Source organism: Littorina saxatilis, linkage group LG12 (assembly GCF_037325665.1).
Source record: "Littorina saxatilis isolate snail1 linkage group LG12, US_GU_Lsax_2.0, whole genome shotgun sequence".
NCBI classification, from domain to species: Eukaryota; Metazoa; Mollusca; class Gastropoda; order Littorinimorpha; family Littorinidae; genus Littorina; species Littorina saxatilis.
Genome location: NC_090256.1, coordinates 82,685,225 through 82,702,716, shown reverse-complemented (window position 1 = coordinate 82,702,716; position 17,492 = coordinate 82,685,225). Strand labels below are relative to the sequence as shown.

Genomic DNA, 17,492 nt, shown 5'->3' with positions numbered 1-17,492 from the left:
GTGCTAATTGTTATGATGGAAGTAATAAATCTATCCTCTTAGTTACAAAATAAAATTGCTCTCTGAATTATTGCTTGCTGTTACTGTTAGAACAATATAATTATACACACACAAATGCATACCCTTTCTGGTACTCGTCCATCTACATTAACCCCACTTAGAGCGGAGTATGGTGCTTCCTGGAGAAATCTGCAAAAATACAAATAAATTAAAGCTTCTGTTTCTGGTCCTTAATTCTTTGAATCAGAAAAGTACACTTTCTAAAGACTGGGGGTGGTGTGTCAATTTTACAAACACCCACAAATCGAAGTCATTGTGGAATTTTGGAGTCACTTGTTTTAAAGAGCTTTTCGAGAAAGGGCAAAATTGAACTGATTATTTTTGTTATGAAATAGTGTTTATATTTGTTCTGGTAGGGATAGAAAGATAAAAGAATGTTACAACTTACATCATGTGCATGTATTGTCAATCATATTTAAATTTGATTCTTTTGAAGAGAATATTTATCATGGAGAATGATTTACTTATACTGTGTTATAGTCAACAAAGAACACAAACATCATGATCATGATTCATATCTGCCAAGAATTGAGTTACAGTACACCAAATTTCCACCACATCAAAATATTCTTTTTAAAAAAGACAGAAACTGAGAAAGTAAAGAACCCAAAGAAAGAAACATTTAAAGAAATTAAACACAAAATAAGTATGCAACTAATTTAAATTATAAAATAAACCATCACACCTACATCGACTTTTAACACATGAATCACCGAGAGAGAGAGAGAGAGAGAGAGAGAGAGAGAGAGAGAGAGAGAGAGAGAGAGAGAGAAAGAGAGAGAGAGCGTAAGATTCTCTGTTCCAACTTCCACAATCCTTGGTCGTCCCAGGGACCTAATAATTTATAGGTCTACTCTATGGTCGTCCGAAGAAAAGAAAAACACCAGTGAAATACGATCTGCTTATGCGAATTAAATAGCCCGACTTTGAACAAATGATTTTCACTAAATGTTGTCGAAGTAAAATTGATAAAATCTCAAACGCCATTTAATGATCCACGGAAGTTTCATCTGGAAAAGAATCTGCAGTGTGAAACGTACATCGTTCGCCATGATTCGGGTGTGCTCAGCAGCTAAAAGTAAAACCACTTTCCATTTGCTTTTTGCACACGAATGTTTGGAGATTATCCAGTAAAGAGCTTACCTTGAATATGATGCTGTTCGCTTTGGAACTTTAGGAGGAAATGCGGGGATGTAGGAGTTAGTAACACGAATTTGTGAGTGCAGTTGGGGTAGACTCGACGACACGTCCGCCATCTTACGTGTTACCACGTGAAGCGCTTGAGCCGAGATATCAATCCACTACGCAATGTAGTTCCAAACAAAAAGTAAAACATATTGCTTATTTTTGGTTGGACACGATCAGTGCACAGTCCGGCAATGAGTACATATGTTTTAATTATTTTGGTGCAAGTGTGATCTATCCTTTTCAACCACACGACTGGTGGAAGAATATGTAGTTGCTATGAAGTAAAAATCGTCTGCTACAAAAAAGCGCTATTTTCAAAAACTTATTTTTGGTCGGAGATACTGAAATGTGCTAAGTTTCGAATGTTAGCCTTCAAATGTTGTGTGTAATACTGGACTTGAGATCAAATTCCAGCAAACGGTATTTTGATAAGCGGAGCGACACAACTGTCACAACTAGAGCACCACAGCTAGCTGGGCACAGGCGCCGCCGGTCAGTGTGACGTTTTCATCTTTCGCCGTGTTGATATTTCGCTTCTCGGCCTCGTTGATCAGTCTAGTATAAACTCTATACACTGAACAAAAAAACACCCTTCGATAGTACTGATGAGCGACCTTGTGTACCTTACATTCATGGGGCCAAATTTGTCCAACCAATTTGTTTTATTTAACTTAGAAATTTGATTCATCCTAAAATGTTTCGGAGTGGCTAACGGCACGGCTTAGATACTAGACTGATTAAGTGTACAGTGCCAGTGGTAGTGCTAGTGGTTATCGGTACTTTTTTATGTGTAGACGTCAGCGATGTGTGCGCAGTTCAAAGGTTAGGGGTCAAAGTTTACGGATGCTTCCTTCGATCCGCTAACGAGCTGTGGTTGAATCGACGAAAATAACGAGCCCCAAAAGGTATGTAAAAACTGAGCGAACGCTTGTTTATTTACACGATTATTTATAACTAGTATGTTCCTAAACCACTTAATGGTACAAATGTCAGTTTAATGTGTGATATAATCCTGGTTTGATGCTGTAATTTAAGCGTTGAACAGAGCAAGCTTTTTCACATTTCAAACACACAAAAAATGGCTGCTTTTGATTTGTGTTCAGTTTTTCGATTCACCCTTTTTGATTTCGATTTCGCTTACTGTCTGGAAGATGAGTTATGCAGTGAAAAGTTGCAAATGTTCCAATCCTCTCGCTGTTTATGTTTTGTTTTAAGATCGATCTTCATGGATGCCAGGGACCAACTTTTGAGCTTGCGGCGTGGGACGAGGATGACGCAGAAGATGATTTTGTTGTCTTCGCACTGCTTGATCAGGTTAGCAAACAAGTCAAAGCTTAGCTTCTAAAGGCATTAAAGGTTCCGCTGAAATATAGATCTAACTGTCAGGAACAGGCGTATATTTTGGTTATGGCCGGTGAGGTTACTTTGGATTGGTTATGGTTAGGTTTTAAATGTTGTTCATGTAAAAAATTAAATGTTTTTTTGGTTAGATTTCATAGTCATGATAGTGATCTTGTCTGAATCTACAGTGATACTGATAGTGATATTGGGTAGATCTAACACTTACACCTAGATTTGGTTTCCGTGTGACTTTGTTACTTACATTTAATGGTTTATAAACATAGAGTTTTAACTATTTACTGTTCAAGAATCAAAATCAAATGGAAACTGATGACCAAATCTGCAGTCAAGAGTTTTAGTTTCATCAAAGCATGAATATTATTATTAAGTCCACTCTCTGTCACAGAGTCTGTGTCACTGTCAGTTTGTGTTCTTGTGTCATTTTAATTTGATAGCAATACATGTACTTTCAAGAAGGATGTTACACTTACTGGTTCTATCAGACTTTTAAGCACAAGGCACCTTGGTTCTAGTTTTATTATTTCTAGGATCAAATTACTTCAGTACAAGGAAACTTCTGTGTTCTAAAACATACACAGTATTTATATCAGAATACTGTCAACTGGTGCTTTTTGAGATGCACAGTTGAAACTATTTATCCAACATGCTTCAAGTTCAACCTGTAACTTAGTGTAAGGGTCATTTGTTATGCAGGGGCGAGTGAACAATCCGCTTGGCTAGTAACAACAGGCTCGCAACTCACCTGGCTGGTCAATTAAAATTCTGGTCAAATGCAACCAAAAGGGTTTTAACGCTACTGCAGATCAATTGTGGTAACTGGTATGTATCGGGGCGGCGAAATTTCTGCCAGGTTAGTGACTTTCTTGTGAACAAGAAACAATTAACAAGTGGCTCTATCCCATCTCCCCCCTTTCCCCTATCCCATCTCCCCCCCTTTCCCCGTCGCGATATAACCTTGAATGGTTGAAAACGACGTTAAACACCAAATAAAGAAAGAAAGTGACTTTCTTGAAGTTACTCGCCCAGCTGGCGAGTTAAAATGTTGGAGTTTAACTTTCCCTCTGTTACCCAGTATTGATTTGAGTAGCTTCAGCAGAATTTTCAGGCTAATTAATTGAATAAAGTGTACAAGTGATCCATGATTTCACTAAGTTTAACCTACATTTCAACAGCCAGAAAGAAGGGCCTATGAGGGTCAGTTCGCCCTCGATCACTTCACAGCCATCGAATGTGAGGACTTATTTCGCTTCAGCGCGGAAGAGATTCGGAGACTGTGCGCCCTTCTGGGAATGCAGAGGACTATGCAGGCGCCTAATGGAATGAACAATCAAGGAACCAAGGCCAGTGGTGAGGATTTATTTTTTTTACCCTGGTTGCTGTGAAGTTGAGTTGTATTTCAGTCAGAATGATAGTTTAATGATCCTCCTCCATGATTTGATTCGCAAAGTCATGAAGTTTGCATTTACTGTGAATATTCAGTGAGTTGTTTTTACTATTTCAGGTTTCGTAAAAGATTAAAGCGGAGCGTTGAGTTGGGGCATAATTTATTTTGGGATTGCTTAAAATCTCAAATTTGAACTATGTATTTTGAACTTGAATCACAAAATGTACCTGACTAACTTTAGCCCCTTTGGTCGACACAGTACTCTATTTAGACAATAGAGAAATAATAGTGAATTGGTTGTGCCACTTACTGACTTAGTCTGTGGAGTTGAGTGAAATTATTTTTAAAATATGGTAACAGGATAAATAAAGATGCGTTGATACTGATAATTTATTCATATTAGTTTAAAAAAATAAATGAATATTTTTTTTACAAGTTGACGAAGTGGCCGCCATTGTTACGTGAATCCAAGTTCAAGGGAAGTTACTTTTGATGTGCAAAGGACTTATTTGTTTTAACTTTTTTTTATGATAATTGTTTTTATTGATTTTGTCTTCGTGGTGTCCGCCCCCCCCCCCCCCCTTCATAAAAAAAAAAGATTTTTATTTTGTTCTTTTCGGGTAACTGTTTTTGTTTGTGCAGTATAGCCAGTAACTGTGTCAAACCTGATAAATAGAAAATCAAACTGATGATAAGCATGTCGGGCTGGATATTTTAAGGCGCGTGAGAAAACTTTTGCAGTGTTATTATTTTGAACTTGAAGACTGTATGAGAATATGCCTCTCCACACACATTCGCTCATTTGAATTTATGATTTTTTTCAGGATTGGAGGTGCTCTGCATCTGTCTGCGGAGGTTGGCTTACCCATGCCGGTTTGCTGATGTTTCGCAGATGTTTCATCGTCCCAAGCCGGAGTTGTGTGTGCTGTTCAAGGTAGGTATCGACTTCATCTATGATCAGTTTTCTGACAAACTAACAAACCTCAATCAGCCATGGCTGACAGTGCCCCAACTGGAACGGTACTGTGCAGCTATACATGCCAAGGGGGCTCCTCTGGAGTTTTGTTGGGGGATGGTTGACGGCACAATACGATCAATGTGTCGCCCAGGCCATTTGCAACAAGAAGTGTACAATGGCCATAAGAGGGTGCACTCTCTAAAGTTTCAGTGTGTCGTGACACCAAATGGCCTTGTGGCAAATGTTTTTGGGCCCTTGGTTTGTCGACGACATGACGCAGCTTTGCTGAATGGTAGTGGCATTCTTGAACACATGCAGCAGCACATGGTCACTCCAACAGGAGATGAAATGTACCTGTATGGGGACCGAGCCTACCCCTTGACCCCTAACTTGATGAGGCCGTACCGTGGACAGATCACAGAAGAGCAACAGGCCTTCAACACAGAAATGAGCAGGGTGAGAAACTCTGTTGAATGGGAATTTTCAAAAATTGTTGGGCTGTGGGCATTTTTGGATTTCAAAAAAAATTTGAAGCTGTTCTTGTCCCCTGTAGGGAAACTCTACCTGGTTGGAGTTTTGTTGTCCAACTGTCATACTTGCCTACATGGCAGTGAGCCATCACAGTTCTTTGGACTGAATCCACCAACACTGGAGGAGTATCTCTACTAATTGTCTGTGTAGCTCTCAAGTAGAAGAAATGCTCATTGCATTGATCTTGTGTCACATGGTGTTTGGCATCCAAATGGCCAAGCATCTAAACAAATTGACCCTGTAGAAGGCTTTAAATTATTAACATGATTTCACTGCTTAGAGATGGCCAAATCTACTGCCCGGTCGCCTGGTGGGAGTTCAAAATATGGTGGATAACCCGGTTTGCAACTACAAGTATCTGGTCAAATGCAATTGGCGGGGACGTAGCTAAGTTGGTAGCGTGCTGGCTTTGTAGCCAGTTGGTCGCTATCAGCGTGGGTTCGATCCCCACGTTCGGTAAGAGATTTATTTCTCGGATTCAACTTTGTGCAGACTCTCTTTGGTGTCCGAACACCCCCGAAAAAGATCCCAAGTTCACAGCAAAAGTCTCAGGGCTTGGAAAACACGAAGACACGCTTGCATGATCTTTCATCTCTGATTATCATGATCGTATTTCAATACTTTGACAAGACAAACCCAATGCTGGTGTGTCGAAGAAGACAGCCACAGCGGGCTTGTTCGAATCAAAGTATCACACCATATTTTCAGCGTATTACCAACACCTGTCCCAATATAGACCAGTTGGTCTAAGAGGACGTTAAACCCTAATAGTCAGTCAAATGCAAAAGCAACTTTTTCAGTGGTACTTTATTGAGTTAAATTTGGTTAAACCAAATAGATGCTGCACATTCAGACATTTCTGTCGTCTGTAAAATTGACACACAAAAAAAGAAGCACCCAACTGGGGCGCGCTTTAAACGTTTCATACTGGCTGCGGCCTGTTTCTTATTTCGCTACTGATTCCAAACAAGCATATGTCTATTATCAAGTGAACCTGCGTAAAAATAAAGCCAGGTAAGAACCCAGCTGACCTCCATTTATTGATCATTTGTAAAATTGTATGCTCTTGTCACTTGTGTATAAATACATATCTGATGGTCACTCATACTGACACCGAATATAATTTGTTTGTGTGGTATATACCGGCTTTTGACATATCTTGCAGGACAGTGACTTTCTTGAAGTAACTGCTAGTGCTACTTTGCTTTATCAGCCTGTACAGCTGTACTTGCTTTCGCAAATTACTTTAGTACATGCTATTCTTCATTATGCATTAGTAGGTGTGCACATGGATCTCTGACATGGGTACTGCTGTGTTGTAATTTGTAGTTTGCAGGCAGAGGGTCTTCTTGTCTGCCCATACCTCGGTACCAAGCGGCCACTAAACAACCATCATCACCAGCCAGGCAGTCACATGGGACTCTCCACTCTTCACTGAAAATCTTGTTCTTCAACTATAACTTTTTCAAAGACACTGAACTGTCAAATATTTGGGCTGTGTGGATTTGCCTCAGGACCCGTCCTTACAAAAGATCCAATCTTCTTCTTCTACATTCATGGGCTGAAACTCCCACGTACACTCACACATTTTGCTTGAGTGTATTTTTAACGTGTATAACTAATTTTACCTGCCATTTGGGCAGCCTTGCGTCACTTTCAGTGATCTGTTGGAATGTACATCTTTATTTGCTGCTGACCACTCACTCATCCTCTATAAGGGGGGGGGGGGGGGGGGGGGGGGGGTCAAAAGTGTTGGTTTGGTTCGATCCCCACGTTCGGCGAGAGATTTATTTCTCGGAGTCAACTTTGTGCAGACTCTCTTCGGTGTCCGAACACCCCCGTGTGCACACTTGCGCACGAAAAAGATCCCACGTTCACAGCGAAAGTCTCAGGGCTTGGAAAACACGAAGACACGCATGCATCATCTCTCGTCTCTGATTATCATGATCGTATTTCGATACGCCCACCAAATGTAGCTGAACACACCTGGAGCTAGACCTTACATCTTCATTAATTATTTTATTTCTAGTGCCATTACATTCCTAAATAACCACATATTAATAACTGGATCTGTCCATGAATTGAAATGAGTTTGTGTACTATTTGCTGTATGATTATTTGACTTTGAAAGTGAAACAAATTGAAAATCAAATTATAGTCATATGAAGTTAGAATTGGTTATCTACATATATATGTGTATAAGGTGTTATAAATAATTTATAATTAATAGTACTTGAAGTTAAAGGGATTATTTTGAGTAACAGAACATACATTTGAGACTTGTTAAAATATTGCCCTTTGCATGGCAAAGCTTGAAGAAATAGTAATTAAATTCAACGTTTGAAATTGTATTACAGAGTGAGAGTTCAGTCCAAAGTGTGTATACATGTCTATGTGTTTGTACAATTATAATGCTTGTTTTTATGTTGAAACAACTCACTCTAGATCTGATTTAATTGTTGTCAGTAAATTCTCTCTCTAACTTAGCTTTAGTGCAAGTCAATTTATTGGAATAATTATGATTAATGATAAATGTACAGAAACTAAATTTATTGCAGATATAACAGTAAAACTGATGCATGCATCTCAGATTTGGAAATCAGAGAATTTTATGGTGAAAGGGAGGCAATCAATCAAGAAAGAAGAATAACAGACTACTCAGACTTGGCTAAAGTGAGATGTATTTCTGATCCTGGTCATTGCTAGGTGTTTGCCATGGAGTCTGGCTTATAAAAATTCAGGAAGAGAATAATGTTTGGATAAGTGAAGGAAAAGTAATCAAAGATCACCATATCAAGTCGGGCTTTGCTTGCGGTCGCTCTGGTACTGAGGTCAAGCAGTGCGGCCGGCTAACAGGTAGTTTTGGGTCGCTTGTTGTCTTGTCACCATTGGCATAAAAAAGAAGAATGGGTTTTCCGTGTGACCTTGTGCTTAATTAAAATATATGAAACTGTAGATGTTGCGGAACTTTAGACTTCATACATGCCTAATATTACCGAATGTAGGAGGATAATGCCAACCTTGTTTTCCTTGCGTTTTTGGAATAATTCATCTCTAATCACACAAACTCACACACAAAATTTGAACAAGATTTGAAAACAAAAGTGAACTTAGCAATCGACATTTTTACTGAATCAAAATATAACACACAACAGAGTAACAAAAAAACCAAAAAAAGTTAAAATCGCCACATTCCACCCCTACAGAATTAAAAATTATACTAAAGAAAAAACGCTGAAAATTTATTTTGTGAAATAAAACTGATCACGACCACCCCCCACCCACCCAAAGAAAGATTTCTGGTAATCATTTTTTTTGTAAAAGTAACTTAAAAAAAAAGCGGCATCTCGCTTTGCCTGCAACGCGAGTTCTTGCCTGCGGAGATCCAGCTACTCCCTCCTCAACTCTCTCTCCGCTTCGGCTTCCCTCCTCCTGAACTCTCTCTCCTCCCTGTCGCTCCTTCTTCTTTCTCTGTCCTCGTCCGCTTGTCGCCGAAAGGCTTGGTACTCTTCTAGCACCCCTCCTCTTCTCTTTCGCCTTATCGTCGGTACTTCATCTGCAATTTAAAATAAATAATGTCACATGCATAACAATTGTGATAATCAATTCAGCTGAAGGGGCCACACATATGAATGTCAAAGCTAACAAATTTAGTAGTGGACTGGGGCCTGGGCTGACCAGGAAACCTAAAAAAAAAAAAAAGGTTATTGAATACAGTTGGGAGTACAAATATGTCCAACCATTAATTCTATGTTTCATTTATGCTTGTTTGTTGTGGGAACTCTGCTGCAACTATCTTTAGTTTTGGCCTGGATATGCAGAGACTATGTCAATGAGAGACTTGCCTTCACCACTGCCGGAAGGCAGACCTGTCAACCCCCTCCAAGGCCAACCTGTATTTATATGACTAGAAACTGTATTCAAGGTAACAATCCCTTACACACCAACTTTTTTTTTTGAAAATACAAAAACCAGCTTCAGGCCTGTTTACCCCCCAGAATCGCTCTAATGGATGAACTTGATTTTAAACAAGTTTCATCTACAGGATGGAAAATAACCATGTTTGAAAAATTTCTGACAAAACCAAAAATAACACAGTTGCCCCCCTTGTCCTGATGTAAATTATCAATAATTATTGACTCAAAACTTCAATTTAAATAAGAAAACAGTTTTCAGTAAGTTCCAATTGGTAACTTAATTTCAAAACGGCTCACTCTGGTGAGATTTGGAAAATAGCAAGGGCACTGTCTGCAGGTCTATTTTTAGTAATCATTTGCATAATCTCTCATACTGCTTTTCAATTCATCATTTCTGGAGTTAAATTCTCAAATGATGGTTGAATCATAGATTGAATTAAAAGAGAAACAAGTGACTAGTAAGTTTGTTCCACATTCTAATTTTCAAAAGGACTCCATGTATCTAACTCAAAATAAAACTTGTCAGCGATCATGCAGATATCTGAAACCGGGAAGGTCACTGAAGCCATGGAAGTGGGCTATTTTAAAGGATTCACTGACCTACATATTCAAGCAGTGGATCACTACAACGTGTACTACACTTACTGTGTCTGTGTCTCTTTGATTCAGTTGACATGCCTGAGTGTGTGTGTGTTAATCGTCACTTGCATCTTGAAAGGTAATTGTTGTCAAGATCACAGCATTGACATGAATTACCGGTACAATTTGGTTTGCCCGTACTGCTAGGCCGTAAGCCGTACACACCTACATTTTGATAAATCCCGTACACAACACGGGAAAACCGTACAGGTTGACAGGTATGGGAAGGCTGGGCCTTTAGCAGATTGCCCAGGGCTGCATCCCGTATTATCTTGGCCTATATATATATAAGAAACATTACGATGTATCAATACAAACAACATTGCACTTACCGGTTCTGTGGTTGTTGGTTTTCTTTGTGTCGTCTCTGCTGCGTCGTCTGCTACGGGTAAGACTTTTCTTCTTTTTCCAAATGAAGAGTCAAGACATGGGACGGTACTCTTTAGAATTATGCATCAGTTGTCTTCCCTACCATTACGTTAACGAAAGAGAAACTAAACGCACTCGCCGAGACGTCGTTGTCGGTTTCGTTACCGTAAGCGGAACGCGTAATGATACATAGATTTTCCTTAAGTTAACCACTAGCACTACCACTGACACTGTACACTTAATCTCCCTACTAGCGAAACGATATCGTACGCGAAGCAACTGTGAGAGCTTGGATGCTAGCGAAACGATATCGGATGTGAAGCAAATTCGTGGCCCAGATGCTAACGAAACGATCCTTTCTTATTCTCATTGTTGTTGTTCTCACAATCAACATTTTCATAGGCATAGGCATAGGCATTTTTTGTTGTTGTTGAGTTGAGCATTTTTTTCCGTCACTTCCGGTTTATGAGAAAAATGTTCCGATCCCAGCGCGGCTCTCTCTCTCTCTCTCTCTCTCTCCCACCTCCTTCCACCCCTCCCTCTCCTCACATTGAGTTTCTCTGCCTCCTTGACAGTGAGGTTGAAGTCATAGGACTCCCTCTCTCTCTCTTGGTCGCGTGTGTGTGTGTGTGTGTTAGTGTCATGGATGTGGGTGTACTGTGTACGTCCGTCTCTCTCTCTCAGAAGAAATGCTGGAGATGGTGCCAGAAAAGGTGTCAATGGAAATTTTGGGGATTGATGTCAATTTGCTGAAACAGTGGCTTACGGATGACGCTTGGGTAGCTCTTCAGCAGCTGTTGGAAGTGAAACGTTCTTCAAACATGGAGCCTGCTGAGGATGTTTGCAGAATATGTTGGCGCGAAGATCCGGATAAACATCTTGATAGAAATCCGATTGTGCAGTGGAATGAATGTTTGAGAAAATGCAACACTTGGTACCATGAAGCATGCATACATGCCACCAGCCATCCTCAAATTTGTTTCACATGCCATACCTCAATTTGATTTATAAACTGTTAACAGGGTTCCTAGATTTCTTGTTTCTTGATGCATCAATTACAAAGTACACTGAAGTGCTGCAAGTGTTAATGTTCATTGAAACAAAGCTTGCACATTGTTGCAACATGGACACATCAATTTAAACATCTTGCGTCATAGTATTATTGTTCGGCTCTACACATTGTGATCAACACTTTGATGTTGCTAATTCTGTGATTTCGACTTTACTATTATTGTTCGGCTCTTCAGATTAAATCTTAATTCCTTTTATACTTCTTTTAACCTGTTTATTTGTTATTTCCAAATTATATGTTTACTCTTAAAGGGGCAGCTTGCACATTGTTGCAACATGGACACATCAATTTAAACATCTTGCGTCATAGTATTACTAGTTGTTTGGCTCTACACATTGTGATCAACACTTTGATGTTGCTATATTCTGTGATTTCGACTTTACTATTATTGTTCGGATCTTCAGATTAAATCTTAATTCATTTTATACTTCTTTTAACCTGTTTATTTGTGTGTGTGTGTGTGTGTGTGTGTGTGTGTGTGTGTGTGTAAGATCTGCGGCATAGATAAAAATGCCCATCAAATACCCGTGTGACTTGGAATAAAGGCCGCGAAAGGTGAATGCTCGCCTAACAGGCTTGAGGGTTTGCTGGTCGATGTGAATGCGTTATATATTGTGTGTAAAAAATGTTTGTTTGTCTGTCTGTCTGTAAAAAAAATTCCATTTCACACGGCAGAAATTACTATGTAAAGCGCGGAGAGCACAGTTAATTGTGGTTCGCGCTATATAAGCTCACCATAATAATAATAATAATAATAATAATAACACCAGCAAAAACAATAATTGACCTCCAAACAATAAAATACACACCCCCCGGCAATACATTTGTTTGGGGGCTATGGTCCCCCCTGCTCGGCCGTCAGTGCTGTACGAGTAGTTAGAGCCCACTTTTTACTGGGGGTATAATAATAATAATAATAATGTTATCTTATAGCGGGATAAACCAGAGTTTTAAGGCTACGGTCTCATCCAGCTTTACAAATCCACACACACAAAATAATAAATAAATAAAATATATACATAAGACTTATAAGAGATATAAAAATCAAACATACACATATCGCGGGATTCACCAAGACACCATGTGAAGTACGTCATACATTACTAAAGTGACGTGACCGCTGAGGATGCCGTATGACGTACACTACACTCTTGCCTGGTTATCGATCGTAGGATACAAGTTCAAGCTTATTCAGTCTCATCATTCAGTTTTGTTAAAACTTTAGCCTTCCTGTAGCTAAGTTTTTTCGTGTCGTTAGCATATTTGCTGGTTGAAGACCAAGCGAAACGATATCGTGCCGCTAGCATATTTGCTTGTTGAAGACCAAGCCAAACGATATCGTGCCGTTAGCGGCAGCCTAACCAAACGATATCGTGCCGCTAGCAGCCTAACCAAACGATATCGTGCCGCTAGCATATTTGCTTGTTGAAGACCAAGCCAAACGATATCGTGCCGTTAGCAGCGGCCAAAATGTTTTCCTTCTTACTCAAGGGACGTAACCACTCAGTACACGTTTTCGAAGAATTCGATTTTGGGGTTGAAATCTATTAAATTTTACCACCAATTTTCTTCACATGCAAGAAACTGACATGCTTTTCGTCCATAAATAATTTCACTTCTAATTTCAATTTACCAGGAAACAACATTTCAGTCTTGAGTATAATATGTCGAGGGGGAAACTATGTACACAGGCGAAAGATGAAATCGTGACACCGGTAATCACTGAGCCAGGCTGAGTCGAGTCAGTCCACAGGCACAGGCGGAAGGTATCGTTCACTGGACCACTTTATGAAAGTAGTGGTCCAGTGTGCAGTGAACGATACCTTCTGCCTGTGGTCAGAGTCATCACTGTGACTGACTTGAGGCAGTGAGGCAGCAGGACCGCCAGGCCGCTCAGCTGAAAAAGTCGCGTGAACTGTGAAGCCGGATATTAACAAAATATTAGTCAATCTGTCGGCCTGAAACTGAGATCAACACTAAAACAAGTTGCGTGAAGTGAATTAAATACATTTTAGCAAATCAGTCTGTACTAGCCAGGGGCGGATTAGGGGGGGGGGGGGGTTCAGGGGTTCCGGACCCCCCCCCCCCCCCCCGGCTGTCAAAAAAAAGAAGATTTAATACTAACTTTAAAAGAAATAATGAGTGGCTGCTGACACCAGTTGATCGAGTCATGTTTAAAATCAAGGATAAGCCATAAATTGTTCATAAAATAGCTAAAACTCCTCAGCTTCTGGGGGGCGAAGCCCCCCACACACCCCAACGGGGCATTGCCCATGTACCACACAAGGGGTCTACCCCTGGACCCAGCGTAGTCAGTTGGGGAAAGGCTCCTAATCATTGTCGTATGGACCGCTTTTTGTTTCATGCTGATATTCTTTTCTTGCGAAGAAGTTTCATTTTGTGTTTGGTAGTCCTTCTCTCTTAGCCTTAGGTTAACCGTTGGGCCTTAGGTTAACCGTTAGGCCTAATTAAAGTGAATTAGCTTTGATAGACATTCAGCAAAAATTAAATACAAAATTAAAAAAAATCACATTACGGGTCCATATTATGGTTAGGAGCCTGGGCGCCCAATATATGGACCAGTGAAGAGGCCTTCACCTTCACGAATCACAAATCACTGTAAAAAGCCCACTATACTTCAAAATAACATGACACAACTTAGTGTGCAAGTCAGACAAATTCAATTATGCTTTAGATTTATCTGTTTCGGGTTGATGAGAGCATTATTTGAAGCACACCAGAAAACAATTACATCACTGTAGCTATAGTTATCAGTATGATACGTCTATTCAGTTTTGCCCCTCGGACAACCGCCGCCGAATTAACCGGCGTCTGCCCCCCGGCCAACTGCCCTGTCAGTAACCGTGAACTGCCGTTGTGTATGTGTGTGTGTGTGTGTCAGTGTGTGCGGTGTGCGTGCGTGCGTGCGGTGCGTGCGTGTGTGCGAGCGTTTGTTTTTAATTCTTATCACTTAGCTTTGTATGATTATTCATACTCATCATATGAACTACTCTGTTCTATATTCACCGTAGACTGGTCAAAATCAAAAGAGCGCATGAGTACAGGTAAGGGAAGAAACCTCTGTTTGAAGAAATGGGAATGTTGCAGTTACTTCCTTTAGAAACTTTCCCAATTTTTGATTTTATGTATGTCTTCAGATGACATATTAGACGTCAAAAGCGATGTCACATTTCTGTCTTTTCAGTATCCAAGATGGCGTCTAAGCTTATGAAAAAAAATGGCGGCCGTTCCTAACGTAAATGTTGCACATAACATGGTCAAGTTGCATCTCTTTTTAAAGGTAGGCCTATTTTCAAGAGGAATGGATATTTGACATCATGCATACTGTAGATGCAAAAGTCATTAAAGCGTGATTAATGCTTTTACCGCCTGGCATTCGTTCATTCATTTGTCTTTAAAGAGCAAGCAAAATGGTTATCACAAATTTATGGTTGAAAAAGAACGTTTTTAAACACATTGCATATGAAGTATATTAAGTAAGAGAAAGAAAATGAGCACGAGTGCATGATAATCGTAATCAAGGGCGGATCAATTCACTTTGGAAGGGGGGGGTTACAAAATGACTGCGAAGATACAAGTTGACGGCGCCGAAGGCGCCTAAGCCTGTAGGGGGGTCCGGGGGCATGCCCCCCCGGAAAATTTTTTTTATCCAAAGAAGCAAAATAGAGCTATCTGGTGCATCCTGAGCCAATAAATTACCTCTTTTCTTTTTTGGGGGGGTGGGGGGGGGTTACGTAACCCGTGTAACCCCCCCCCCCCCAGATCCGCCCTTGGTAATCATGATTTCACAAACTGATTCAAACATTTAGCAATCATGTGCAAGATACTCTTCATGAGTATGAACAAAATTGACTCGTTAAAATACAATGGACAATAACATAACGAAATTAAAACCCCACAGAGAACAAACCAATAATAATCATTCTAAAGATAATTTTAGTATAGAGTGTACATCACAACAGCCTAGCTATATATGTTTCGCGTTCTTCTGTAAACATCCTGTTGTAGATATCGCTGAAGGCAGGCAGGTTGAAGGGGAAGGGGAGGAGGAGGAAGAGGGGGAGGGGGGGGGGCGCCTAGATCTTCGCAGTGGTACACCTTTGGTCCCTGAAAACAAAGATTGGTTGCATCAAACCACTCTTCTAACCAAATCAAAGATTAACCAGCAGGCATCCAGCCACATTTTCTCTAACGTTCAAATCGAAACTGAGAATCCGTGGATTATCTGAGAAAATCGAAATGTCATTAAGCCTGGATCTTCAGTGGTACACCTTTGGTCCCTGAAAACAAAGATTGGTTGCATCAAACCACTCTTCTAAACAAATCAAAGATTAACCAGCAGGCATCCAGCCACATTTTCTCTAACGTTCAAATCGAAACTGAGAATCCGTGGATTATCTGAGAAAATCGAAATGTCATTAAGCCTGGATCTTCAGTGGTGCACCTTTGGTCCCTGAAAACAAAGATTGGTTGCATCAAACCACTCTTCTAAACAAATCAAAGATTAACCAGCAGGCATCCAGCCACATTTTCTCTAACGTTCAAATCGAAACTGAGAATCCGTGGATTATCGGGCTGAGAAAATCGAAATGTCATTGTTGGACAGTCAAGGAAAACATATTTATGTGGGCAGTGTTCTGAGTACAAATTTCACTTTTAAGCCAGCCACCATCGATCCCATTTAGAAAATAATAATAACGAAAGCCCTTCTGGAAATAAAATGCTAAAAACGTGCGACAACTTTGAGTAAATCTACTGACTGAATTCAGGGCAAACGTTTATAACCAAACGAGCATTTATCAACAGGGCTGGATCAAGTACAACTGATAGAGGGCTGGGGGTTCAAAACTGAGACAGGGGCTCAGGCCCCGTGTGGGGTACAGGGGCGACGCCCTGTTGGTGGGTAGGGGGGTAGGGAGGCTTTGCCCCACCAACGGTGAGAACATTTTACATTTCAAGTGTATTTTTTTGGTAAAAAAAAAAGAAGATGAGACGACGTACATTAGGTGGCCAGAGGGGGGGGGTGTCAGGAACCCCCCCCCCCTCCCCCCAGGTCCGGCCCTGTATACATTACAGATAAGAGAGAAGATGCATTAGCAGAAGAAGCTAAAATTCTTGATCCAAAGACATTGTCATTGCCGCTGGTGGCACTAGCTTCCAGATCCTAGTTCAAGCTGTGAAATGGTTATTGTTTTGCTGTCATAAACTCCTCCGAACTCATAGTGATAAGAAAAGAGATTCATTTGACTATTTCCCACTATCTCTCTCCTTCAACGGTCTGCTACACTTTTGGAGTGCACAGAAATACAGATCCATCTGCCGCCAAATTACCTTTGAAACGTTTATCTGCGCATGGAAGCTCCCCATCACTAGGACAATATCTTCACCCTCCTTTGCTTAGTCTAGCTCATTGCACCATTTTGGAACTGCGGTACAGCTGCTTGTCAAACTTCATCACTGTTAACTTTTCATCAAGTTGTTTTGTCATTGATTGACACTTCTTGATTACTGTCCAAATGGTGTACAAGTTATAATCGGACATGGAACTACTTCTGTCTTGGGAGAATCAGACTTTTAGACCGTTTCTCAGGGGGTCGGCCCGCTATTGCGCGGGCCGCTATTGCGCGGGGCCGCTATTGCGCGAATCTTTAGGGTTAGGGTTAGGGTTAGGGTTAGATTCGCGCAATAGCGGCCCCGCGCAATAGCGGACCCGCGCAATAGCGGCCCAGCCCCTTTCAGGCTCAGTGATTGAGTCCACTCCACCCTAAAACTTGTTCTCCATCTGGCTGCTGTTGTCTCGAAACTGTCTAAGCCAAGTCAGCAACTGCACACTCTGATATCTTGCTGTCATCGGGCTTGTACCACTCCTTGTCAACGATTTCATATCGTATGTTATTTCATAGGTTCAGCCTATCACTGATGAAACATGTCTTTCCTGGTCTGCTGATATTTCCTCACCTTTTGGTGAGTTTCCCCCAAAAATCAGATCTA

The 17,492-nt window shown here is 40.6% G+C and overlaps 2 protein-coding genes across 6 annotated transcripts in view; one reads left to right on the top strand and one right to left on the bottom strand.

Moving 5' to 3' along the window:
• LOC138982950 (BTB/POZ domain-containing protein 16-like) overlaps positions 1-16,976 on the bottom strand; it is a 59,959-nt gene extending 42,983 nt beyond the window's left edge. For 2 of the 3 annotated variants that reach the window (XM_070356345.1, XM_070356346.1), the window contains exons 1-3: positions 16,833-16,976; positions 1,204-1,361; positions 123-189 (exon numbers count right to left, since the gene is read on the bottom strand). In XM_070356345.1, the coding sequence (XP_070212446.1) occupies positions 123-189; positions 1,204-1,361; positions 16,833-16,868 (261 nt within the window). In that variant the 5' untranslated portion in view covers positions 16,869-16,976. The remainder of the gene's footprint in view (positions 1-122; positions 190-1,203; positions 1,362-16,832) is intronic. The other variant, XM_070356347.1, reaches the window with a different exon arrangement.
• Positions 2,024-7,207, top strand: LOC138982947 (uncharacterized). Of its 3 annotated transcripts, XR_011461011.1 has the most exons (5): positions 2,024-2,153; positions 2,464-2,562; positions 3,783-3,957; positions 4,819-4,928; positions 6,813-7,207. XR_011461011.1 is itself a non-coding variant. In XM_070356343.1 (3 exons), the coding sequence occupies exons 1-3, from the start codon at positions 2,449-2,451 to the stop codon at positions 5,619-5,621; spliced, it is 1,092 nt and encodes a 363-aa protein (XP_070212444.1). In that variant the 5' UTR covers positions 2,164-2,448; the 3' UTR covers positions 5,622-6,203. The 3 variants fall into 3 exon arrangements, 1 of the variants encoding a protein (XP_070212444.1); XR_011461010.1 differs by lacking the exon at positions 6,813-7,207 and having other exon boundaries at positions 4,819-6,203; XM_070356343.1 differs by lacking the exons at positions 2,024-2,153; positions 6,813-7,207 and having other exon boundaries at positions 2,164-2,562; positions 4,819-6,203.
• Positions 16,977-17,492: the final 516 nt, after the last annotated feature.